Source organism: Vanacampus margaritifer, chromosome 4 (assembly GCF_051991255.1).
Source record: "Vanacampus margaritifer isolate UIUO_Vmar chromosome 4, RoL_Vmar_1.0, whole genome shotgun sequence".
Classification (NCBI taxonomy): domain Eukaryota; kingdom Metazoa; phylum Chordata; class Actinopteri; order Syngnathiformes; family Syngnathidae; genus Vanacampus; species Vanacampus margaritifer.
In genome coordinates, this window is record NC_135435.1 from 25,625,171 (window position 1) to 25,651,726 (window position 26,556).

The following is a 26,556-nucleotide window of genomic DNA, read 5'->3' on the forward strand; positions in this document are numbered from 1 at the left end:
TACCATAATTCTATAATATCTCATCCATATCTATAGAAAAGAAATTTTGTATGTATTTTATGAGTTAAAAAAAAGTGCATTCTAATGTTACTGTAAGAGGGGAAAACAGTCTAAAATAAGGTTTATTAAAGTGATTTTTGAAAAGAAAAAAAGTGGACAGGGATTTTTTTTTTATTAAACTCAAGCTTAAGGAAAATACTTACCAGTAAAAGAAAATGATTTTCCAAAATTGATTTTTAAAAAAAAGTGGTACTACAAGTTAGCAGGCTCCCTCTAGTGATATTCGAAAGAATTATTGCATAAGTACAGTTTAGTTTTAGTTTATTCAATTTTGGAGTTAACTAAATTTCCATTTAATCTTCCGGAACAATAATAATAATAAAAAATACCTTAATTTTAATTGTATTAACTTTTGTGTGCATTACATTTTAATTAAGGAAAGTTGATGGGGAAATTGTTGATTTTGATTGCTGCCTGAAATAAATGAACAATGAATGAATGAATGAATGAATGAATTAATTAAATCTTAGGTACTTGTTTAACATATCAGATTAGAAAATTATGAATGTTTATCTTGAAACATTTTCGTCCCACTCTAATTAGCCTCACAACCACTTTTTCCCCCATCAACATATAAACATCATGATAAAAAATAATACACTGCACTTGACTGTTATTTCATTCATGCTGAGAAAAAACAAATAAACTGGTGCAAAGTATTTCCTGCTTCAGCCCTTGAAATTATATACTGTATACATTTGTTGATTTGGTTAGAAAACAAGATGCTTTTCCTCAGCCTTCTTGATGGCTACTGATACGAAGGAGAAAAAGATTTAAGACACTCACAACTTGAGTGGATTAACTCCAATCTTGTGATTTTACGTGGGAGCACAGTAGTACACACACAGTCCAAATTGTTGGTACACCTTAGTGGAAATTGATAGTCTTGAGATTTCATTGTACTCAGACTCCAGACCCCCTGTGTCAGATTTAGGAAAGTAGCAATAGATAATAACATAGCCTCTTCCATGTTTCACAGTAGGGACAGTGTTAGTTTGTTGGTATACTTCATTTTTGCATAGAGCTGATGTGCCTTGCCTAAAAGTTCCATGACTTGTCTGTCCATGGGACAGTCTCCCAGAAGCTTTGTGGCTTGTTGACATGCAGTTTGGCAAATTTCAGTCTCACTTTTTCATGATTCGTTTTCAACAGTGGTGTCCTCCTTTGTTTTTTCTTGAAAATGAGACCTTATTCTCATTATATTGATGTTTTCTTAAATACAACTTTTGTGCATATATGACTTTTTATTTTTTTATTGAACAAATATGACTCTAAAAATATGACTTTATTCCCTCTCAGTGCACACTGACAATAAACAATGTAATTGTAATTCCAAGGGAGATTCCCTGTTTGCATGCTAACCCGCAGCAGGAGGAGAGAAGATGAGGAAGAGATGCCTATCGATCAGGCTTGTCCTTTCAAGTCCTTTGTGTCCTTCCAGAATCCTCAATTTTTTTTTTTTTAAATTTTATTAAATACCACCAGCAGCGTTCCAAAAAGTTCAGGTGCTGAACATGAGGTCCCCTTGGCCAGACCCCCACTCGGCAAAATCGGGCTCCCCACCGGAGGGAGACGAGTCCAACGAGAGGCCCCTCTTCTCGCCAAACACTTTCTCCTGCAGCTCGATGATGTCGTTGCGGATGTCAGCCATCATCAGCAGCAGGAAGTCAAAAGAGCCGGGAGGGCCCTGATGGACAGATCGTCATGATGAATGGTGTGCTTGTCTCAATACTTCTTTTTTTCAATTAATCAACATATTTTTCAAATAAGGTACAAAAAAAAACGTGTAACGTAATATATATTTTGAACAGATCAGTTGTTTTGATTTAATTTCATACAATTGTTTTGTAATTTAGTTTTTCAATGTATTTTAATAATGTAAAAAATGTTCAGTCGTATTTTCATTTTCACTTCACGTTCATGTTTACTTTCAAATGGGAATTATTAGTGCAGTTGTATATTTGTTAGTTAAATGTCAACAAATGAAATGCACAGTCACTTAATTGAAATAAATTATTACCTTTAAATGAGGCTGATTTCCGAAATATAACAATAATTAAATAATTTTGTGTTTACCTCTTCCTTCTCTGTTTTGGCCTTAATAATAATAATAATAAGAATAATTATCATCAACACGCTAGAGGTGTGGAGTATTTGCCCTGGAAAGGAGGAGAATGAAAATTAGCCGTAGCAAGACGGAGTATCTGTGTGTGAATGGGAGGGACCCAAGTAGAAGAATGCGGTTACAGGGAGAAGAGACCAAGAGGGTGGAGGAGTTTAAGTATTTAATGTCAACAGTCCAGAGCAATAGAGAGTGTGGAAAAGAAGTGAAGAAGCGTGTGCAGGCAATCTGGAACAAAAAGGTTTATAAAACTGTGGAGAGACCAGCGATGTTGTTTGGTCTGGAGACAGTTCTGCTGAGGAAAAAACAGTAGGCAGAGCTGGAGGTGGCAGAGATAAAGATGCTGAGGTTCTCTTTGGGAGTGACCAGGATGGATAGAATCAGGAATTAGTATATCAGAGGGACAGCGCATGTTAGAGGCTTTGGAGATAAAGTCAGAGAGGCCAGACTGAGATGGTTTGGACATGTCCAGAGGAGAGATAGTGAGTATATTGGCAGAAGGATGCTGGGTTTCCAAATGCCAGGCAGGAGGTCTAGAGGAAGACCAAAGAGGAGGTTTATGGATGTAGTTAAAGAGGACATGAAGGTAGTTGGTGTGAGAGCAGAGGATGCAGAGGACAGGGTTAGATGGAGGCAACTGATTCACTGCGACGACCCCTGAAGGGAAAAGCCGAAATGAAAAGAAGAAGATCATCATCATCATGCACAATCATATGTATAAAAATCTATATGAGGACACACAAACCCAAACATATATAACTACCACTACTACTGGTACTTTTGATCTATTAAAATGTGCAATTAACTCACAGGAGGACCACTGGGACCATCTGCTCCTCTATCACCCTGGAAATGGCAAATTGTATACAAGTATGGTTAACACACCAAACATCACATTACTTGTCACAGAAATTAAGCGTGCATCATGTTTATGTATATGCAGTATATTTGCGAATGAGAAGAGACTGAGTCATTGGTTAATTTTGAGCTGCTGTGAGCTGTTGTTATAACTTCCAGTTTGGCCACCAGAGGGCAGCAGTGCATCTCACAAGTACATACATGGACATAAACACGAGGAACTAGTTTTTATATGAGTATGCACTGTGTATGTATTAGGATATTGAACTGACCTTTAAACCGTCTTTTCCTGGGGCCCCGGGTGGTCCCTGCATGGACGGTAAAGCACATATTTCAAAACGTTATATAAGTCATGCAGAGTGGTGGCTTTCTATTTCAAATGATCTACAGTATGTATACAATTGTGAATGCTGTGTTGTTCTATTGTTTATTTTCATTTTTACCACTGGTCCTCTGCGGCCTCTTTTGATGTGCTTCAGATCAGGCTCTGGACCTATGGGTCCAATGTCCCCCCGGGGACCCCGAGGCCCTGGAGGGCCTTCTACGCCTGGGTCCCCTCTAGCTCCTGGCCCCCCTGGGTGACCTGCGGAGTTGTTACAGGTAAGTAGATTAGGTTGAGATGCAGGAAAGGCAGGTGGATAAATAGGTTTGTAGATTAGGTCGGTAAGAAGAGATGTAGCTAAAGCCTAGAAGTTAGATTTGATAGGTTGGTAGGAAGCTAAGAAGGTAAAGTGGGTAGGTAGGTAGGTTTTTCAGTAAATGTGTATATTGGGAAATAAGTTCGGTCGGTATGAAAGGTAGGTTGTCTGGTAGAAGGTTGGTCGTTAGGTGGGTATTTCTATCCGTGAGGTGTAGTTCTATCCATGTGTAGGTTGTTCTGATCAATATTTAAGGGTTAGGATATACACAAGATTATGTAGAGGCTAGGAGGTAATCAGGTAGGTAGCCAAGCAGATCAAATGGTATAAGCAGGTTTAGGGAGGTGGTTGGTAGGCAGGTAGGTAGGGGGCAGGAAGATAGACTCGGTAGCTAGTTTAGGTACATACTGTACAGTATATGTAGGTAGATAGGTAAGTAGATTAGGTGTATCAGTATATTAGGCATACATTAGATTACGGCAGGTAATGTTACTAGACAAGGTAAATAATTATTAGTTAGGTAGGTCTGTGTACCTTAGGTTGGTGGATTAGGTAGACCGTTTAGGTAGGTCGGTAGGTAGGAAGAAGATTAGGTAGAATGTGTATTTAGGTTAGCTGACTTTCTGGTACATTCTGTGGTAGATTAGTAAATACAGTAGCTGTGGTAAATTAGCTATGTGGAAGGCGTCACCTGGGACCCCAGGAGATCCTGGAGGTCCAGGTTGACCAGGACGGCACGAGCCGTCCCGGCTTTTTTCTGGCCTCCTAAGAGGAGGTTTGTCACTGCGGTTGGCCAGGAGGTCAGGAATCTGCCAGCACAATAAGCATTATTATTAGCACTACAACTTTAAGTACAACCAGTATTAGACCTCCGCCAAGGCTACCTGCGGACTGGCCAGTCGCAGTTTTATTTGCAGCAGACTGCTTTTCATGTTGATGAAATCCTGGCAGGTAAAAGTGCAGGTGCCCGCACTCATTAACGTGTCCGACTTCCCTGACGAACTCACTGAAAACCAGTGCAACACACATTAAAAACAAAAAACAATTGCATATAGTTTTGCTTTAATTAAGGTGCACATTAGCTAGTTTTGTTTTTTTAGGGAAGACACCTCTCATTTGGTTTAGCTTTGCACAAACTGTGGCACACACTAAAATTATCCACATTGTTGCTTTGAAACCAACACATCAGCGTTGACGAGCAATACACTGTGATTTAGGGTGATATACCCCCCAAATATGGGATAAACTTCTCTTGCGAAATGTTGCTGTGCCTTAGTCAAGCCGTGCACACAGCGTGGATTTATTGCTGTGCTTCATGCTTTGGAGTTACAACATTAAAACATTCAGCTGCTCCACATGGGTTGGATATAAATACATAGAATGACAACATGTCTACTGCACATGCACCAGCTTTTTAAATCATCATAACACAAAATGTGTTTCGCATGCTGGGAGTGCACCTGCAATAAATGAAGTCTACATGTATGTTTTTTATGTTTATGTAGCCTATTTCATATGCTCACACAGTACACAAAGGCCATTTATCGGGCAAGCAACCATATTTGGTAATTGCAAAAAGTAATAATGGACAACATATGTCTCACTATAATATATATATATATATACACATTAGTTTAGCATCTTACGGTTGTGCACGGCGATGCAGGAACACTGGTCAGGAGCCAGAATGTATCCACTGTGGCATCGACACAGGAAGCTGCCTCCCGTGTTGACGCACTCGTGCTCACACACGCTGCCGCCCGACTCCTCGCACTCATTGATGTCTGCGGAAAGAGAAAAATTGACATTGCAACGTTCAAATGGAACCACTAGGTCAGGAGTGGCTAAGTTCGGTCCTTGAAAGCCACTATCCAGACTGTTTTCCATGTTTCTCTTGCACTAACACACCTGATTCATGATCAGGATCGTTATCAGGCTTCTGCAAAGCTTGCTGATGAACTGATCATGCAATTCAGCTGCACTGGAGGAGGGAGACATGGAAAACAGGCTGGATAGTGGCTCTCGAGGACCGAAATTGGCCACTCCTTCGGGAGTTGGTTAAAAAATAGTGCTTATAAATATACGTCTGCTACTCATAATCCTCATAGTGCTGTTTTAAAAATATTTTCTTTTCCCTTCCACCTTTCTTTTAAAATTATCAAGCAAAATACAAATAAAAACATCAGAACACATAAATGATCAAGTAATCAATGTATATATGATAAAATACAAAATAGAAACACAAAAATAAACATAAAGAAGCAAAAAATAAAAGTAAATACAAAACATCAAACTAGAAAACTGCTTAAAAAAGTTCAATAGTTTAATAAAATGTAATAGTGACTATTTTTAAGATTTTAAATGAGTAAACAAATGAAATGGCTAAACGCCTCCACAGAAGACTGAATTCTGTTCTGTGATTCAGCCTTTGTCCTCTTCGTAACGTTACTGACCAAGACAATAAGGAGACTTGTGGTTGCGGTGTCTCTCCCGGTCGAAGCGATAACCAGGGTAGCACGTGCACACCACCCGTCCAAAGTTGTCGGTACACTGTTGCTCGCACGGCGACACAGCGCACACGTCCACATCTGCACCAAAACAAATTACATAGAGGAAGCCATCAAAAATTAATTACGGAATAGCCATAGGAGTTTTTTGGAGTGCCAAATGTGTATTGTGGGCTGAAAGTACACTAAAACTAATGTATCTTTGTTCGTCTATCTATGACAGTTCCGCACAGTGACAGGCAGAACAATAAATTCTCTATAGACAATAGATTATTTGGATCTTTCCTTATACACTAGTAGGCTACTTCTTCAGCAACTTAGAATAGGATACAATTGTCCCAATATCATATCTATATGTAGCCTGCTTTTGGTGTGCATATGTGTGTTTATTTCAAATGTAAAAAATAAAGGAACATTTATAAGTACGCTTGTGAGCTTTTCCTAAAACAGTATTATTATAGGTCATATCTACTATAACCATAGATACAGTGCTTTATATTTTACAATATAAAAAAAAAATCTCCAATTTTGCTACTCTTTCATAGTGGAACAACGATGGACAAGAGCCACCTGCGCTGTTCAGTGTATTTAATGTCAGTCATTTCCTTGATAAGAATACAACAAAATACACGATGATTGATGATATATTCCATATGACGCATAACAATGAAGCTTCGCCTCGGCCACTTTGTTGTTGACGCCAGCAGTGAGCTAATTTGACTTACATCATCGTTCCAAAGTGACAAAAAGGCAATGATGTGGAATTCTTTGGAGCGCCGCGCGAAGCCAATGTGGTCTGCAGACCTTGTTTTGGCGCAGGATGTTTCCCTGCTATAAAGGCGGCGGAATGGGAAGATTAGATGGGAGTAGGGGAATTATGTGTGTGTGAGTGTGTTTGTGTGAAAGAACAAAAAGATTTAAAGTGTGTTTTACCTACTTTCAGGTATGCACTGGCCCATCACAAACCTGAAGCCTTCACAACATTTCCTCCTGAAGAGAGAAAACAACCAGAAAAAAGGTTTGAATATTGATATTGAAATATGATGAAATTTGTAAAGTTATATTATTATCATTATTCAAATCAAATCAAGTATTATGAAAAAGCATTTTATTTTATAGGAATAAAGTTACTGCTTTTGTCCGATAAATATACTGTACACTTACTGAGATTTTTTTTTTTAGAAAGAGAATCAATTAGGGATATTACCAGAAAATGTTATAAACTATTGTACAGGGTAAAAAAGAGTTTTAATAAAAACAATATAAAAATCCAATCAAAACCAACCAAAAAAAAACAGGTTGTGACAACTTGGAATTTTACAAGCATAAACTTGCAATCTTATAAACACAAAACATTTGAAAATCATCTAATATAATTACTTTATTCTTATAAATATAATTTGCCCGTTTCCCCATTTTTCAGTGTAGCCCCAATACTCTTTTTTTACAACACTGATCTGTATCGCTTCTAAAAATATCATCCGTTGAGTCCCGTTTTAATTCATTCGTGGAAGCCATTACACTATAAAAGTGATTTAGGGTATTTGTCACATGTGGCCCAACACATGTTACACACATCACAAGAGGAAATGACTGAAGCGGTGTGACCGCACAACAAATATCACACAAGAGGGGAGGAAATGCGTAACAAAAGAAGTGTGTGTTAGCAGTCCGTGTTGTCGCATTTTATTCATATGCAGCATCCACGCAGTGTCACTTTAAATAACCCCCCTAAACCTTTTTCCCCCCAGAGTGAATAATCACCCATAAACCGCCGAGACAGGCCTGAACAGATGAGATCCAGATGATTGGGCCGCTTTAATCCCAAACTGAGGTGGAGACAGGTGGGTGAAAGTTAAGATGAAAATTGTCACTACTTCATTGAGTCCGTCGACAAATCAGTCGGCGGCGGTAATGACTTGCAGATGGGAGCCGCGTCCTGCGGGAGAAACTCATACCTTTTACGCCGCTCGGATTAAAGCGAGCTTCAAGGTTACGTGACGTGAAGATTCTAGTCGGTGTGATTCTGATGTTACAAGCAACGTTAAATCAGGGCGAAAGTGCTCTTTATTATAGGTGACTTCATTTCTACAAGACATCCATGCGGTGAGGCCAAGTCAGGAACAGTTCACCATCCTAAAATAGGAAATAACTACTTTTTGGGAGCGACGACTTTTGTTCCAGAACACCTGAAAAGGGACATATTATGTAAAAGCGACATTTCGGTTGATTATGCACAAATAGTTGGTTCTCCAGAGTGCCTGCTAACCATCAAGTGTGAAATTACATATACAATACAACGTATTACAACTTGGATTCAAATTTGAGTTACATTGCCAGCACAGGATGGAACTCCTTTTTAAGATCCGTCCTTTTCAAGTGGCAGAATACATGGAAAATGGGATCATGTCAAAACTTTATTGCTGTGAGTTCTAGTTAAGACCTGTTCAATGTATACAATTTCAGATTTAAGAGTAAAGATTCAAAGACTCAAGAACTACTAAAGAGGACATATGCAAAAGTGACAATTTGTTAGCTTTTATACAAAATGGAGCCAATCTTTCTGTTCTCAAGATCGGTCTTGGTCTCAAGACCACTTTTTAAGGGTCTCAGTCAGAATTTTTACCCGCTCTTGTCTCGTCTCGGAAAAGGCCAGACTCGGGAATCCTGATCAAGACAGGTCGAGACCAGTCTAGTACTACTGTGATCAGAAGTGAACTAAAAAAAAATCTTAGATTTGAAATTTAAAAAACAACATAGACTGCAACACGACTGTCTATTTTCTAAAAAAGTTTTATCCTGAAGGAAGATGCGCCATTTTCAAGTTATGGTCTACGAAAACTCTATCAAGGTCTATCATCAAGGTAACCATACCGTTGGGAAAAATGAACTATAGTAAATAAAATGAGCAAAAAGGTGCTAGTATGGAATCCCCTTTGTCTTTCTTTACGTGACACAGCGGGAGCATGAACGATGAACTGCGATATAGCGCGGGACAACTCGGCAGCAATTCTACATCAACGTCTGCACGTGTCCCTTGGGTGCTCCCGGTAGAGAGCACGGAGGAAGCCGTGGTGTCTGGATGAGCAGATGAGGGCAGCAGGAGAGCTGACCCGTGTGTTTTTGTTTTGCTGTGTGAAAGTATGCCGGATAGACAGGAAACAGGCCTCCAGAACACACTGACGAGTGTGCGTGCATGTGTGTGTCTTCACGTTTGACGGTTCTGTGGAGGACCTTCGTCTTCTTATTCCTAGAACAAGCTCCAGACACTTATCCCATGCGGGATTCGTAGTCCTTATACCACAGAGTGTTTAACCTCCACTTCAGCCTGACGGTCTTTCTCTCGTTGGTGCTTATTTGACAAGATTGCTTAATGGAGTGCTAATGCCTGCTTCTGGTTACTGTCAACTCGGCACTGTCAGCGCTGAATCTTTACATTGTCAACCGCCTTGAGCATGGTCTACCATCTGGTCTTAAGGACTTCCAGTTGGTCTTATGGACTGATGTTTCTGTACACACTTTTTGGGCAAGTGCTGATCTCTCATTTGCATCTCTTAAGATACAGTCTACATCATTATTTTTCAAAATAGGGTCCAAGAGCCGTAGCTTGTGAGTCTTTTAAAATGATTTTACGTTTATTACGTTGGATCATTTTTATAAGTCTTCTGTTTACGGCGGAACAGACATTCGAGGTTTTCAACAATTTGGCATAAAATCCATGGTCATCCATATTTTATACTGCCTAACCTATTCAGTCATGACAGGAACCATAGCCAATCCCAGCTAACCTTGGACCAAATGCGGATTACATCCTGGATTGGTCATCATTGAAAAAAAAATTTTTGCCATCAAAAACCTTTCAAAATTCAATAGGTCATCCATCTGTCCATCGATTCTTTCTAGACTGCAGACCATGGGAAGTAAAATTCTATCTCTCCAGATACGTACACTCTACACTACAACATACTGCGTCATTGAACTTAATAATCACTGTTAATAATGGTTTGTACCCTTTCCAGAACACCAAAAAAGGTAAAAGTGCCCAAAATCAGGAACATCTGAGTAGGACTCCAAAAGACAATCATGCTTTGCATATAACAAATGACAGGGTACCTTCATAACTTGGGTTTGTTCTACATGTTCAGACGTGGACCTCACAGGAAAAGAAAGATGACCAGAACATACACCTGCATTCATAGTGTATACCAGAGGTGGGCATCGAGGGCCGGAGTCCTGCAGGTTTTGCATGTTGCCCTTCTCCAACACAGCTGATATATGATTAGCTCATCAGCAAGCTCTGCATAAGCCTGATAACGATCCTGTTGATTGGAATCAGCTTGTGTTGGAAGTGAGAAACCTCCAAAACCTGCAGGACTCTGGCCCTCGAGGACCGAGATTGCCCACCTCTGGTGTATACCCTAGCTCGGTTGTGTCAAAGTCTGGTCCTCCGTTTTAGAGGTTTCCCACGTCCAACACAGCTGATTCATATTCAAGCTCATCAGCAAGCTCTGCAGGAGCCTGATAATGATCACTGAATCAGGTGTGTTGGAGTAGCGAAACCTAAAAAAAAAATTAAAAAAAATTAAAAAAATGCAGGACTCCGGCCCTCGAGGAACAGATTTTGACACCTGTGCAGCTGATTTCACTATTCATGGTCGGGCTCAGCAAGAGCTGAAAACCATTACTTTTCTATCTGGTTTGATATACACAAAATGTGCTATTAATATAAGCATTTGGGAATATGGGAGCTTCTTGTCTTCATTTCAGGATGTTGTAACACATTTTCTTCCTAACACATTCTTGCCCACATAAGTCACAGCAACACATACTGTAACTGTGAGCCTTTTAGCCCTCATCTACAGTGTAAAGTCATCCAGTTCCAACTCTGGAAACTATCTCTTGAGTCTTGTAGTGATGCTCTGCTGCTTTTGGCACCTACAACCAGAATGATGGCAGCATTGAAGGTTAGAGATGAGATGTGCAAGAACCCCCCCCAAATCCAGCACCCGCCTGAAAGGTCAGTTTAGCCTGTAGACAGTCAGCGTCATCACTCACAAAAGGCCCCCCCCCCCCCACCAATCCATCACCGAGAGGGATTTGTGCTGCTTGTTTGTTGAACGATTTTAAATCCTCCCTATCGCTCCCTGGCCAGCTCGCGTGATGTGTTGCCGGGAACTGACAACAGATCTGTTTGAGCCACGTAATGCCTCGTTTATTCTAGTGGTAACCTATTTCACCCGGTGTGTAAAAAAAAGCCCCAACAGCGAGTAGAATAGCGAGAGAGGTTTCACTTATGATTTGATTCGACCTGATTGAAATGAAGTAGGGACTTGACTTGCTTGAGTTACATGAAGCTTGCTTGAAACTTGAGGGTTTACACTTAAGACCTTTTTATGACTTGCGCCTATGTGACTTATTTGTACCTGTGGTGAGTAATAAATAGTCTGGTGCAGTACAGTATTATCCACTCTCACAGTTCTCCAGAGGAAATAATGTCAAGTGAATTCATCTGCTTCAGGCTCAAAATGTCACCGCCCTAAAAATCTATTATTGTTTATCTTTATTAGAAGAGATATATTTGACATTTTGTTCTCAAAACCGGCTTGTCTGTGACATTATTCTGTCAAAATAACTGCCCCAAAAAGATAAATTAAGTTTTTGGAATTGGAATCTGACTACCCAAAGGATCAAAATCGTATCACAAACCTGAATCCTTCATAACATTTCTTCATGGGCAGAAAAAAAACACAAAGAATCATAACTATGATAAGGAAATAATTGACATTTTTATTGGAATATTGTTGACATTTTTATGACATAACTTGTAAAACCACAATATTACAAGAAGGCTCTTTATCCTATGATAATAAAGTTACATTATGATTTTACGAGATAGTTCATGACAAAGTTTAAAATTTCGTAAGAATGAACCGGTAATGTTACTACATTTTTAGCGTGCCTAAGAAAGTTTTAAATAAATAAATTGCTTTTATCAAATTTCCACCTATTCAAATCTAATTCAAAGAGAATAACAATAAAGATTTGACGCAACTTACTTGTGAGTTTTTTCTTTCTACAGTAGAATAATGCTAAATAGTAACAAAATCGACACATGTGATTGGTAAGCTAGTTTTTCAACGTTTTGTTTTGCTTACGTCAGCACATGTGGGCAAATCGTGCGTTATTGCCCAATTTTTTGCTGTTGGTGAAAGCCAATTGATGAAATATTGGTGCAATATTTACATATTCTTACAGTTGTGTTGACAATATGTGTGTGTGTGGTCGTCGGTTTTGTGTACAATAAGCTCCAGATGCTGCAAGTTCGGATGAAGAATACTATTGATTTTGAGTGTGGAAAAGTCTCTGACTGTGTTTGTGTGTGAGTGAGTTTTAATAGATGGGTTAGCTCAACAGGCCTCAAAGATTCCCTTAAAAAGATGGATTGCATTGTCAGATTTTGTAATTCAAATGATATCATATGTTTTATAGACTATAGGACTATAGATGTATTTTCCCCATCTTTTGGGAGCGCTTTTTTAATATTTTGATTTGTACCTCCGCCAGGGAGGATTTGTTTCTCTTGGATGGGCTCTCTTCTTGCCAATTTTTTTGCCATATTTTTTCAAGAATGTCTCTATCCATACATGATGATAAAATAAGAGAGAGATAGAGATACAAATGGGGAAAGGAGGGGTGGGGGGGTGGTTGTTACAGGGGAAGCCTTTTTTTGAATAATGCTTTTACATAAATTTTTTGTTTGTCTATAAACTTAGTATATTTATTTTTTTATTTTCATTTGTTGCTCTTTTTTTGGGCATTTTACTACACTTTAACTGCAAATGTGTTTAATCGGGATTGATTTGAAAATAACAGTTTTGAACATGTGATTTGTGTTTGTGTGATTTTCTAATTATTATTATTTACACATGAAAGCCAACCAGCGTGTTTTATGAACGTGTTTCCCAGAGCAGCCTGTTGCAGCCCCTTTTGGTGTTTCTTTCTAATTACAGTACATTCGTGTGTGCGCTATTCTTGTGTGAAGGTGTTACACGCCAAGATCTCCTCCAAGGCCTCCTTTTTGGCTGTTTATTTGTCCTGCCAGCCCACCGAATGCTTCCAGGACGCCGGCCTCTGGGGAGGTATCAGACCTTCGCCTCACAGAGGAAGCTTTGACTAGAGCGAGCCAAGCAGGCGGTCCGGATGGGCTTCCGCCGCCAAACACGTTTGACCTGCACTTCCTGCTTTACTTCCTATGTTATGCATCGCCTCGCTCCCGGCCCCGGCGCCACCTGCCCATCACGTTCCCATCTTCCTTAAAACACATCCCAGGTGTCTTTTTAACATTTTTATTAGAATACCCAAAGGATCAAGAATTACAGTACTCTTTTACCCTAATGTTCTTGTTTCTCAGAAGTGAGCCTATTTTGAGGTCCTTTCTCCTGTATATGAGCCACTGCTCACCCCAACCCTCAGGACTGGAGCTAGGGTGTTGCAACAAGGTAAGCGGCTACTTGTTCACAAGCAGAAAGTAGAGAATGCAAAGCGAGCCCCCATGAAGACAAAATTGCATTTTCAGTGGTTATTGAGCAATTCATCACCAAGTCACCAAATTTCATTTTTTACTTAGCAGGTTTGTGCAAGAGGTGCATGCAACAGACATACAGCGTTTGCGATCCATTGCACCAAATTGTGGAATACTGTACATTTTTTTATGAGATGATAACTCCCTATTATTACTTTTTTTCTTTTATCGACTGTAAAATGTTCTGTTTCTGTATCCTACATACAGGATGTCAAAAACGTCACTATACACTTCCATTTATATGTTTATTTTCAGGTACAATTTAGACAAAAGAACAGCATTTTGCAATGTTGCTCCAAAATGTCTCATGGCAAAGGTATATGAATACGTTTGCTTACAATAATTGCAAAGCTTAAGCTGCCAAATGATACCTGAAACAAAATTCAAAACAGGGAGTGTATTGTGTTTTTTGGGGGGGAGAGAGACAGTGATAGCTTTGATCGTATTTTCACTGATGCAAGCGTCACTTCATCACCAGCCCGCCAAAATTCAGATGCTGAACCTCAGAAGTGTGATGTACACAGGCCTCTAAACAAGTTGAAAGAAGCATAAACATGGATTGTAGATCCACAGAATTACATTTGTCAATTAGTGTAGCAGATCCGTGCATGTGGCGCATGCAGTAGACCTGAGGAAAAAAGTGAGCCCCATAAAAGCAGTCAAAGTGAAAGGAGGTGAGAACAAGTGAGCGTGCCTTCCTCGGAGATGACAAGCGTTTGTAATGTGCCCCTGACCCCACAAAGGGCTCCGTGTCACCACAAGAATTTGCCATTGGTGACCCTCTGAGCATCTTACTATGACACACACACAGACACATGCGATGGTCTTTGTCCACTGGGAATCGTCACATTGACATCTGACAGACAAGCGTGCTCGCATGGGAACGTGTGTGTGTGCAGGGGGGAGAGGACACAAAACAAGCTTGAATTTTCCCCATGGGAATTTTCTTGCAACACATTGAAATACACTTAAACTCTACGTAAACACTCTCACAGCCACTACTGAAATGCTCTAACACAAAAAAATTAAAAGGCTCTCACTGAAATAACATTTGCACCGCCACTATAAAATACAGGGGGGGGGGGGGGGGGCTAACATCAGCAAAGGTTATGCTTCAATACATTTCATTTAAGAGGAGACTGAGGAAAGCGAGAAATGCTTTGCTGCAGCAAAGTAGAGACTGTGGGCTATAATACTACAGCAACAGGCTAAGCTAATGTTTTAGTTTTGTCATCTCAAGCTATGTATTCTCAAATTTGAGCGCAATGTGTGCAGTTGTATTACATGACAGTTTGACACAAGTGCTGCTTGCCTCGGGCAAACAATAGCATGGCAACAGTATAGTTACAGTGTATTATATTGGCCTGCTGGTTTGTTGTTTTGAGGCGCACACACTCACACAGCTAATGAAGACCACATTGTATGAAAAGAAAAAAAAAAACTGTGGTTTTCCAGAAAGGCGTTCAGGTGCACGCTAATCAGAAAAAGACGACTTGACTTTTTGTGTGCGTGTGTGTTGTTGGGGGTCACACTCCTCTGGTCCACAGCTCCTACCAAGACAATTAGGCTTCCATTAAAGACAGGAAGCTCAACGCAAAAGGCCTCGTAAAAAGATTTGGACAATGATAGAAAAGTTCAAGAGAAATGAAGCAAGTGTGAGAAAAATAATTTGGGGCCTCACGCACAAAGAGTTGCATGGCTTTCATACGGAAATGCGGCTTACGGACAAATCCAAACAATGTCGCACGTACAAAAAAATCCAGACGTATGACAATGTATGACTCACAATTGGCAGCCATTTTGCGTTGCCTCTGAAAACTTCTGTTCGGCTAGGATCCCTGTATGGAGTAATGAGAGCCTCTCAAAGAAGGAACTTCATTGTTTTGCATCGACCATTCAAAGTATTAAAACAGGGCGCACAAACTGGTTTGAGGTGTTGAAAGGGCTGTGTGGTTTAAAGTTTTGTAAGAAAAGCTTTTGGGGGAATTTTTGGTGGATACACATGTTAGCATTTAGCGTCTCTTGTCAGAGTCAATCACGACGGACGTTTGTAAGGAAATGCAACGCACCACGTTGTCTTTGGCACGTATGATGTCACCGTTGTGCATCTGCACACAAAAACACACAGTCTAGAATCTGATATCAAATCCTGATGGAGCGAGCTCTGTAACACAGGAAGTGTCAACAAATACACAAAAAATGGCTTGGTGTTTTCTTTGTATTTCCACTGACTGCAGCAAATAAGCCAATATGTAGTTAGTAGTTAGTTTTTATTTATTTGTTTTTTTATATATAAATCTTGCACTCCACAAATACGCCATATACTGTATTTAAAAAAAAACTAATACCAAAACAAATTTTAAACAAGTAAAATAAAATGAAGTATTTAAAAAAAAAAAAAAACTCTTGCTAGAAATTAATTTAAACTAACTAAAAAACAAAAAAGTCAAAAAATAATAATAATAACTCAAATGAAAAAGTCAATACGACTATAACCCTGTGGTGACCAGAGGGCCCATTAAAAAAACAAGAGACAAGTGGATACACACATAATAGGTGACGTGTGCACTTTGGGAATATAAGAATGAAAGTACTCTGGAAGCATGCGGCTTTTCTTCATCCAGATGAAACACAGATACTCGTCGGTGGGGGGGCGGAATTGGGGAAGTTGGCCAATCCAACCAACAAACGGCAGCCTGACACAACAATTCTCTTGAACGCTCTCTCAAGCTGTCAATATTTGATTTTATTTCACTTTCTCTGGCTTTGTGTTCGGCTTTCAGCGCCAGACGTTTATACGACTACGCCTCCCCAGAGTTTTTCGTTGCTTCCCTTTTACTTCCTCTCATTTCTTTCCACCTCCATTACTCCGCCACTCATCTTATGCTTTCTGTTGTGCTCCCTTGCCACAACAGGACAAAACTGAAGGTGAGGCATGGATTTAAAAGTTTGCCATAAGAACTTATGTGACTTTTTGGGTGGGGAGAGAAGGTACGATACGATACGATACGATACGATACGATACGATACGATATACTTTTATTTTCCCCGTGGGGAACTTTTTCCTGGACTCCGTCCAGCTGCAGTTTACAGTAAGGAAAAAACAACAGAATAGAAAGAGATAAAATCAAAATTAAATAAGAAGTGCAGCAGTAGTTTACAGTAAGAAAAACAACAGAATAGAGAGAGATAATTAAAATAAACTAGAAAAATTCCCGCGGAAATTTTGAATGGGACTGCTGACTCTTTGGTAATGAGCTGAACAGTTTAAAATTTAAACCACTGGAATCGCTCAAGAAATGTGGAAGTTAACCATAATCAACATCAACTAAAAGTATCTCACTGTCCCTGAAAATGTATTTTAAAAAATGTAAATGAGCTGAACATTTTAAAATTTAAATGACTGGAATCGGTCAAGAAATGTGGAAGTTAACCATAATCTAAAAATATGTCACTGTCACTTTAAGAGCACATACATTTTTGACTTGGAGACGTCACGCGCCCCACATTCCATTGAGATCGCATGAGAGAAGCACCCCTTGTACAAAAGCCTCTCACGACTTAACGGTTGAAGATACAGATTCAAGAAATGGCTCGTTAGAACGGCAAGGGTTTGGGGAACACGAGCATGTTCTCATTTTCTTAATCGGATAAAAAATGACCAAATGAGAGCAGGTTGAAAACTTATGATTTATCAGAAATGGAGAGAGGAAGGCGCCTGAAATTAACATGTACAAGACAGGCGAATTAGTCCGACTTCTCTTGCTTAAGGTGAAAATAAAGGTACTAAATGACACCTTAGTCAAATAAAAGTTAGTTTGTCTGAAAGAAGACACTCGTGACTACAAAATGTGAGAATTTGACGTCTAGTGACAAAAGATCGTTGCCATGGTGACGAGTTGAAGTGACGTCACGCACCCACATTGCATTGAGATAGAATGAGAGAAGCACCCCTTCAACAAAAGCCTCTCGCGACTTAACGGTTGAAGATACAGATTCAAGAAAGGGCTCGTTAGAACGGCAAGGGTTTGGGGAACACGAGCATGTTCTCATTTTTTTAATCGGATGAAAAATGACCAAATGAGAGCAGGTTGAAAACTTATGATTTATTCGAAATGAAGAGGAAGAAGTCGCCCAAATTAACATGGGAGAGATAGGCGAGAGAGTCCAACTTCTACTCGCTTAAAGGGAAAATAAAGGTACTAAATGACACCTTAACCAAATAAAAGTTAGTTTGTCTGAAAGAAGACACTCGTGACTACAAAATGTGAGAATTTGACGTCTAGTGACAAAAGATTGTGGCAGTGGTGACGAGTTGAAGTGAAATTTTTTCTAATACATTATTTGGTTCCCGGCACTGGATGGCTAATTAGCCAACAGAGTGTGTGAGAAAGCTAATTCAGCCACTGTCTTTGAACCCGAACAGGGGGGGGGGGCTTTCATTCCTTAAAAAAGATTTCGACACTGAGCTAAAGATGGGACAAATTCCTACAAAATGAGCTAAAATTCGTATCGGTCGGATAACGTATGCGCGCGCAGCGTGTCTTGGAAAAAGGTGCTTGAAGTGTGATTTTTTCCCATTCATTCCCAATGGGGAGTTAATTTGGGAGTTTTTTGGGAATAGCGTCGCCAAGGTAACTGGGAATTCTTAGAAAAATAATAGCGCAGCGAGTCAGATCGAGCCGCATCGTTTGATACCTCATTTGTGCCGGTGCGATGTACGGTACGGGCCGCATTTTAGCGGAAAAATCGTGGAATAATATATAATAACTAGAAAAATTCCCGCGGAAATTTTGAATGGGACTGCTGACTCTTTGGTAATGAGCTGAACAGTTTAAAATTTAAACCACTGGAATCGCTCAAGAAATGTGGAAGTTAACCATAATCAACATCAACTAAAAGTATCTCACTGTCCCTGAACATGTATTTAAAAAAATGTAAATGAGCTGAACAGTTTAAAATTTAAATGACTGGAATCGGTCAAGAAATGTGGAAGTTAACCATAATCTAAAAATATGTCACTGTCACTTTAAGAGCACATACATTTTTGACTTGGAGCCGTCACGCGCCCCACATTGCATTGAGATCGCATGAGAGAAGCACCCCTTGTACAAAAGCCTCTCACGACTTAACGGTTGAAGATACAGATTCAAGAAATGGCTCGTTAGAACGGCAAGGGTTTGGGGAACACGAGCATGTTCTCATTTTCTTAATCGGATAAAAAATGACCAAATGAGAGCAGGTTGAAAACTTATGATTTATCAGAAATGGAGAGAGGAAGGCGCCTGAAATTAACATGTACAAGACAGGCGAATTAGTCCGACTTCTCTTGCTTAAGGTGAAAATAAAGGTACTAAATGACACCTTAGCCAAATAAAAGTTAGTTTGTCTGAAAGAAGACACTCGTGACTACAAAATGTGAGAATTTGACGTCTAGTGACAAAAGATCGTTGCCATGGTGACGAGTTGAAGTGACGTCACGCACCCACATTGCATTGAGATCGCATGAGAGAAGCACCCCTTCAACAAAAGCCTCTCGCGACTTAACGGTTGAAGATACAGATTCAAGAAAGGGCTCGTTAGAACGGCAAGGGTTTGGGGAACACGAGCATGTTCTCATTTTTTTAATCGGATGAAAAATGACCAAATGAGAGCAGGTTGAAAACTTATGATTTATTCGAAATGAAGAGGAAGAAGTCGCCCAAATTAACATGGGAGAGATAGGCGAGAGAGTCCAACTTCTACTCGCTTAAAGGGAAAATAAAGGTACTAAATGACACCTTAACCAAATAAAAGTTAGTTTGTCTGAAAGAAGACACTCGTGACTACAAAATGTGAGAATTTGACGTCTAGTGACAAAAGATTGTGGCAGTGGTGACGAGTTGAAGTGAAATTTTTTCTAATACATTATTTGGTTCCCGGCACTGGATGGCTAATTAGCCAACAGAGTGTGTGAGAAAGCTAATTCAGCTACTGTCTTTGAACCCGAACAGGGGGGGGGGGCTTTCATTCCTTAAAAAAGATTTCGACACTGAGCTAAAGATGGGACAAATTCCTACAAAATGAGCTAAAATTCGTATCGGTCGGATAACGTATGCGCGCGCAGCGTGTCTTGGAAAAAGGTGCTTGAAGTGTGATTTTTTTCCCATTCATTCCCAATGGGGAGTTAATTTGGGAGTTTTTGGGGAATAGCGTCGCCAAGGTAACTGGGAATTCTTAGAAAAATAATAGCGCAGCGAGTCAGATCGAGCCGCATCGTTTGATACCTCATTTGTGCCGGTGCGATGTACGGTACGGGCCGCATTTTAGCGGAAAAATCGTGGAATAATATATAATAACTAGAAAAATTCCCGCGGAAATTTTGAATGGGACTGCTGACTCTTTGGTAATGAGCTGAACAGTTTAAAATTTAAACCACTGGAATCGCTCAAGAAATGTGGAAGTTAACCATAATCAACATCAACTAAAAGTATCTCACTGTCCCTGAACATGTATTTAAAAAAATGTAAATGAGCTGAACAGTTTAAAATTTAAATGACTGGAATCGGTCAAGAAATGTGGAAGTTAACCATAATCTAAAAATATGTCACTGTCACTTTAAGAGCACATACATTTTTGACTTGGAGCCGTCACGCGCCCCACATTGCATTGAGATCGCATGAGAGAAGCACCCCTTGTACAAAAGCCTCTCACGACTTAACGGTTGAAGATACAGATTCAAGAAATGGCTCGTTAGAACGGCAAGGGTTTGGGGAACACGAGCATGTTCTCATTTTCTTAATCGGATAAAAAATGACCAAATGAGAGCAGGTTGAAAACTTATGATTTATCAGAAATGGAGAGAGGAAGGCGCCTGAAATTAACATGTACAAGACAGGCGAATTAGTCCGACTTCTCTTGCTTAAGGTGAAAATAAAGGTACTAAATGACACCTTAGCCAAATAAAAGTTAGTTTGTCTGAAAGAAGACACTCGTGACTACAAAATGTGAGAATTTGACGTCTAGTGACAAAAGATCGTTGCCATGGTGACGAGTTGAAGTGACGTCACGCACCCACATTGCATTGAGATCGCATGAGAGAAGCACCCCTTCAACAAAAGCCTCTCGCGACTTAACGGTTGAAGATACAGATTCAAGAAAGGGCTCGTTAGAACGGCAAGGGTTTGGGGAACACGAGCATGTTCTCATTTTTTTAATCGGATGAAAAATGACCAAGTGAGAGCAGGTTGAAAACTTATGATTTATTCGAAATGAAGAGGAAGAAGTCGCCCAAATTAACATGGGAGAGATAGGCGAGAGAGTCCAACTTCTACTCGCTTAAAGGGAAAATAAAGGTACTAAATGACACCTTAACCAAATAAAAGTTAGTTTGTCTGAAAGAAGACACTCGTGACTACAAAATGTGAGAATTTGACGTCTAGTGACAAAAGATTGTGGCAGTGGTGACGAGTTGAAGTGAAATTTTTTCTAATACATTATTTGGTTCCCGGCACTGGATGGCTAATTAGCCAACAGAGTGTGTGAGAAAGCTAATTCAGCTACTGTCTTTGAACCCGAACAGGGGGGGGGGGCTTTCATTCCTTAAAAAAGATTTCGACACTGAGCTAAAGATGGGACAAATTCCTACAAAATGAGCTAAAATTCGTATCGGTCGGATAACGTATGCGCGCGCAGCGTGTCTTGGAAAAAGGTGCTTGAAGTGTGATTTTTTTCCCATTCATTCCCAATGGGGAGTTAATTTGGGAGTTTTTGGGGAATAGCGTCGCCAAGGTAACTGGGAATTCTTAGAAAAATAATAGCGCAGCGAGTCAGATCGAGCCGCATCGTTTGATACCTCATTTGTGCCGGTGCGATGTACGGTACGGGCCGCATTTTAGCGGAAAAATCGTGGAATAATATATAATAATAACAACAAAAATAAACCACTGTCCTAGGTAGAATAACAATATGTGCCTGCTTGCTTCGCAAAGCAGTCCCATAACTAGAAAAATTCCCGCGGAAATTTTGAATGGGACTGCTGACTCTTTGGTAATGAGCTGAACAGTTTAAAATTTAAACCACTGGAATCGCTCAAGAAATGTGGAAGTTAACCATAATCAACATCAACTAAAAGTATCTCACTGTCCCTGAACATGTATTTAAAAAAATGTAAATGAGCTGAACAGTTTAAAATTTAAATGACTGGAATCGGTCAAGAAATGTGGAAGTTAACCATAATCTAAAAATATGTCACTGTCACTTTAAGAGCACATACATTTTTGACTTGGAGCCGTCACGCGCCCCACATTGCATTGAGATCGCATGAGAGAAGCACCCCTTGTACAAAAGCCTCTCACGACTTAACGGTTGAAGATACAGATTCAAGAAATGGCTCGTTAGAACGGCAAGGGTTTGGGGAACACGAGCATGTTCTCATTTTCTTAATCGGATAAAAAATGACCAAATGAGAGCAGGTTGAAAACTTATGATTTATCAGAAATGGAGAGAGGAAGGCGCCTGAAATTAACATGTACAAGACAGGCGAATTAGTCCGACTTCTCTTGCTTAAGGTGAAAATAAAGGTACTAAATGACACCTTAGCCAAATAAAAGTTAGTTTGTCTGAAAGAAGACACTCGTGACTACAAAATGTGAGAATTTGACGTCTAGTGACAAAAGATCGTTGCCATGGTGACGAGTTGAAGTGACGTCACGCACCCACATTGCATTGAGATCGCATGAGAGAAGCACCCCTTGTACAAAAGCCTCTCACGACTTAACGGTTGAAGATACAGATTCAAGAAAGGGCTCGTTAGAACGGCAAGGGTTTGGGGAACACGAGCATGTTCTCCGAAATCCCTCATTGGCGCCGCTTCGCTACACCGTCGACACGCCACTCAACCCCCCCCCCCCCCCACGTCGACGACAGACGAGACAAAAGCCTTACTGTATATTGTAGCAACGAGAGATGTACACAATTGAGATTTAGAGCCTACTCAAACTTTTCTTAGTTTTTTTTTACTGCACATTAAAACTTTAATGTAACATCTGCTAGCTCTTTGCTAGCGCTAGCAGGTGCAGCTAGCATGTAGGCTACCATCTCTAGCACTTAACTTTTCCAATCTTGTTAAAACAGCAACATAACGTTCAAACACATCAAATACGTTTCAATACATCGCCAGTATTAACGTGATGTAGTTTAGGATGGGGAAAACTTGCAAAATCACACTTATTTAGCATTATTCACCAGACTACAAACAATTGCCTTGCAACTTACCTCAGACGAGATGAAATGGGAGGAGTAGGTTCTCGAGAAACTTCTAATTGGTGTCATTAAAGCGTCTCTCATTGGCCACAGCACAGACAAGCAGAAAACGAACCAATCAGGGAAAAGAGAGAAGACTAGATCCAACTATCATCAAGATTGGTTGCATTCCATTGAGATTGTATGACAGACGCACCCCTGGAACAAAAGCCTCTCACGACTTAACTCTTCAAGATACAGATTCAAGAAATGGCTTGTTAGAACGGCAAGGGTTTGGGGAACACGAGCATGTTGTAATTTTTTTAATCGGATGAAAAATGACCAAATGAGAGCAGGTTGAAAATGTATGATTTATCCGAAATGAAGAGGAAAAAAACACCCAAATTAACATGGAAGAGATTGGCGAGAGAGTCCAATTTCTCTTCGCTTAAAGGGAAAATAAAGGTACTAAATGACACCTTAGCCAAATAAAAGTTAGTTTGTCTGAAAGAAGACACTCGTGACTACAAAATGTGAGAATTTGACGTCTAGTGACAAAAGATTGTGGCAGTGGTGACGAGTTGAAGTGAAATTTTTTCTAATACATTATTTGGTTCCCGGCACTGGATGGCTAATTAGCCAACAGAGTGTGTGAGAAAGCTAATTCAGCTACTGTCTTTGAACCCGAACAGGGGGGGGGGGCTTTCATTCCTTAAAAAAGATTTCGACACTGAGCTAAAGATGGGACAAATTCCTACAAAATGAGCTAAAATTCGTATCGGTCGGATAACGTATGCGCGCGCAGCGTGTCTTGGAAAAAGGTGCTTGAAGTGTGATTTTTTCCCATTCATTCCCAAAGGGGAGTTAATTTGGGAGTTTTTTGGGAATAGCGTCGCCAAGGTAACTGGGAATTCTTAGAAAAATAATAGCGCAGCGAGTCAGATCGAGCCGCATCGTTTGATACCTCATTTGTGCCGGTGCGATGTACGGTACGGGCCGCATTTTAGCGGAAAAATCGTGGAATAATATATAATAATAACAACTAGAAAAATTCCCGCGGAAATTTTGAATGGGACTGCTGACTCTTTGGTAATGAGCTGAACAGTTTAAAATTTAAACCACTGGAATCGCTCAAGAAATGTGGAAGTTAACCATAATCAACATCAACTAAAAGTATCTCACTGTCCCTGAAAATGTATTTTAAAAAATGTAAATGAGCTGAACATTTTAAAATTTAAATGACTGGAATCGGTCAAGAAATGTGGAAGTTAACCATAATCTAAAAATATGTCACTGTCACTTTAAGAGCACATACATTTTTGACTTGGAGACGTCACGCGCCCCACATTCCATTGAGATCGCATGAGAGAAGCACCCCTTGTACAAAAGCCTCTCACGACTTAACGGTTGAAGATACAGATTCAAGAAATGGCTCGTTAGAACGGCAAGGGTTTGGGGAACACGAGCATGTTCTCATTTTCTTAATCGGATAAAAAATGACCAAATGAGAGCAGGTTGAAAACTTATGATTTATCAGAAATGGAGAGAGGAAGGCGCCTGAAATTAACATGTACAAGACAGGCGAATTAGTCCGACTTCTCTTGCTTAAGGTGAAAATAAAGGTACTAAATGACACCTTAGCCAAATAAAAGTTAGTTTGTCTGAAAGAAGACACTCGTGACTACAAAATGTGAGAATTTGACGTCTAGTGACAAAAAGATCGTTGCCATGGTGACGAGTTGAAGTGACGTCACGCACCCACATTGCATTGAGATAGAATGAGAGAAGCACCCCTTCAACAAAAGCCTCTCGCGACTTAACGGTTGAAGATACAGATTCAAGAAAGGGCTCGTTAGAACGGCAAGGGTTTGGGGAACACGAGCATGTTCTCATTTTTTTAATGGGATGAAAAATGACCAAATGAGAGCAGGTTGAAAACTTATGATTTATTCGAAATGAAGAGGAAGAAGTCGCCCAAATTAACATGGGAGAGATAGGCGAGAGAGTCCAACTTCTACTCGCTTAAAGGGAAAATAAAGGTACTAAATGACACCTTAACCAAATAAAAGTTAGTTTGTCTGAAAGAAGACACTCGTGACTACAAAATGTGAGAATTTGACGTCTAGTGACAAAAGATTGTGGCAGTGGTGACGAGTTGAAGTGAAATTTTTTCTAATACATTATTTGGTTCCCGGCACTGGATGGCTAATTAGCCAACAGAGTGTGTGAGAAAGCTAATTCAGCCACTGTCTTTGAACCCGAACAGGGGGGGGGGCTTTCATTCCTTAAAAAAGATTTTGACACTGAGCTAAAGATGGGAAAAATTCCTACAAAATGAGCTAAAATTCGTATCGGTCGGATAACGTATGCGCGCGCAGCGTGTCTTGGAAAAAGGTGCTTGAAGTGTGATTTTTTTTCCCATTCATTCCCAATGGGGAGTTAATTTGGGAGTTTTTTGGGAATAGCGTCGCCATGGTAACTGGGAATTCTTAGAAAAATAATAGCGCAGCGAGTCAGATCGAGCCGCATCGTTTGATACCTCATTTGTGCCGGTGCGATGTACGGTACGGGCCGCATTTTAGCGGAAAAATCGCTGGAATAATATATAATAACTAGAAAAATTCCCGCGGAAATTTTGAATGGGACTGCTGACTCTTTGGTAATGAGCTGAACAGTTTAAAATTTAAACCACTGGAATCGCTCAAGAAATGTGGAAGTTAACCATAATCAACATCAACTAAAAGTATCTCACTGTCCCTGAACATGTATTTAAAAAAATGTAAATGAGCTGAACAGTTTAAAATTTAAATGACTGGAATCGGTCAAGAAATGTGGAAGTTAACCATAATCTAAAAATATGTCACTGTCACTTTAAGAGCACATACATTTTTGACTTGGAGCCGTCACGCGCCCCACATTGCATTGAGATCGCATGAGAGAAGCACCCCTTGTACAAAAGCCTCTCACGACTTAACGGTTGAAGATACAGATTCAAGAAATGGCTCGTTAGAACGGCAAGGGTTTGGGGAACACGAGCATGTTCTCATTTTCTTAATCGGATAAAAAATGACCAAATGAGAGCAGGTTGAAAACTTATGATTTATCAGAAATGGAGAGAGGAAGGCGCCTGAAATTAACATGTACAAGACAGGCGAATTAGTCCGACTTCTCTTGCTTAAGGTGAAAATAAAGGTACTAAATGACACCTTAGCCAAATAAAAGTTAGTTTGTCTGAAAGAAGACACTCGTGACTACAAAATGTGAGAATTTGACGTCTAGTGACAAAAGATCGTTGCCATGGTGACGAGTTGAAGTGACGTCACGCACCCACATTGCATTGAGATCGCATGAGAGAAGCACCCCTTCAACAAAAGCCTCTCGCGACTTAACGGTTGAAGATACAGATTCAAGAAAGGGCTCGTTAGAACGGCAAGGGTTTGGGGAACACGAGCATGTCCTCATTTTTTTAATCGGATGAAAAATGACCAAATGAGAGCAGGTTGAAAACTTATGATTTATTCGAAATGAAGAGGAAGAAGTCGCCCAAATTAACATGGGAGAGATAGG

At 40.0% G+C, this 26,556-nt stretch overlaps 1 protein-coding gene across 4 annotated transcripts in view; it reads right to left on the reverse strand.

Annotated features, from left to right (window-relative positions):
* Positions 1–1,297: 1,297 nt before the first annotated feature.
* Positions 1,298–26,556, reverse strand: part of LOC144051077 (collagen and calcium-binding EGF domain-containing protein 1-like) — a 39,242-nt gene continuing 13,983 nt past the window's right edge. Inside the window, exons 1-10 of one of the 4 annotated variants that reach the window (XM_077564854.1) lie at positions 7,950–8,389; positions 7,123–7,175; positions 6,132–6,266; positions 5,325–5,462; positions 4,563–4,684; positions 4,370–4,487; positions 3,484–3,623; positions 3,313–3,348; positions 2,993–3,028; positions 1,298–1,747 (exon numbers count right to left, since the gene is read on the reverse strand). In XM_077564854.1, coding sequence (XP_077420980.1) covers positions 1,562–1,747; positions 2,993–3,028; positions 3,313–3,348; positions 3,484–3,623; positions 4,370–4,487; positions 4,563–4,684; positions 5,325–5,462; positions 6,132–6,266; positions 7,123–7,144 — 933 coding nt within the window. In that variant the 5' untranslated portion in view covers positions 7,145–7,175; positions 7,950–8,389 and the 3' untranslated portion in view covers positions 1,298–1,561. Of the gene's footprint in view, positions 1,748–2,992; positions 3,029–3,312; positions 3,349–3,483; positions 3,624–4,369; positions 4,488–4,562; positions 4,685–5,324; positions 5,463–6,131; positions 6,267–7,122; positions 7,176–7,949; positions 8,390–26,556 lie in introns of those variants that run through there. The other 3 variants (XM_077564852.1, XM_077564853.1, XM_077564855.1) reach the window with 3 other exon arrangements.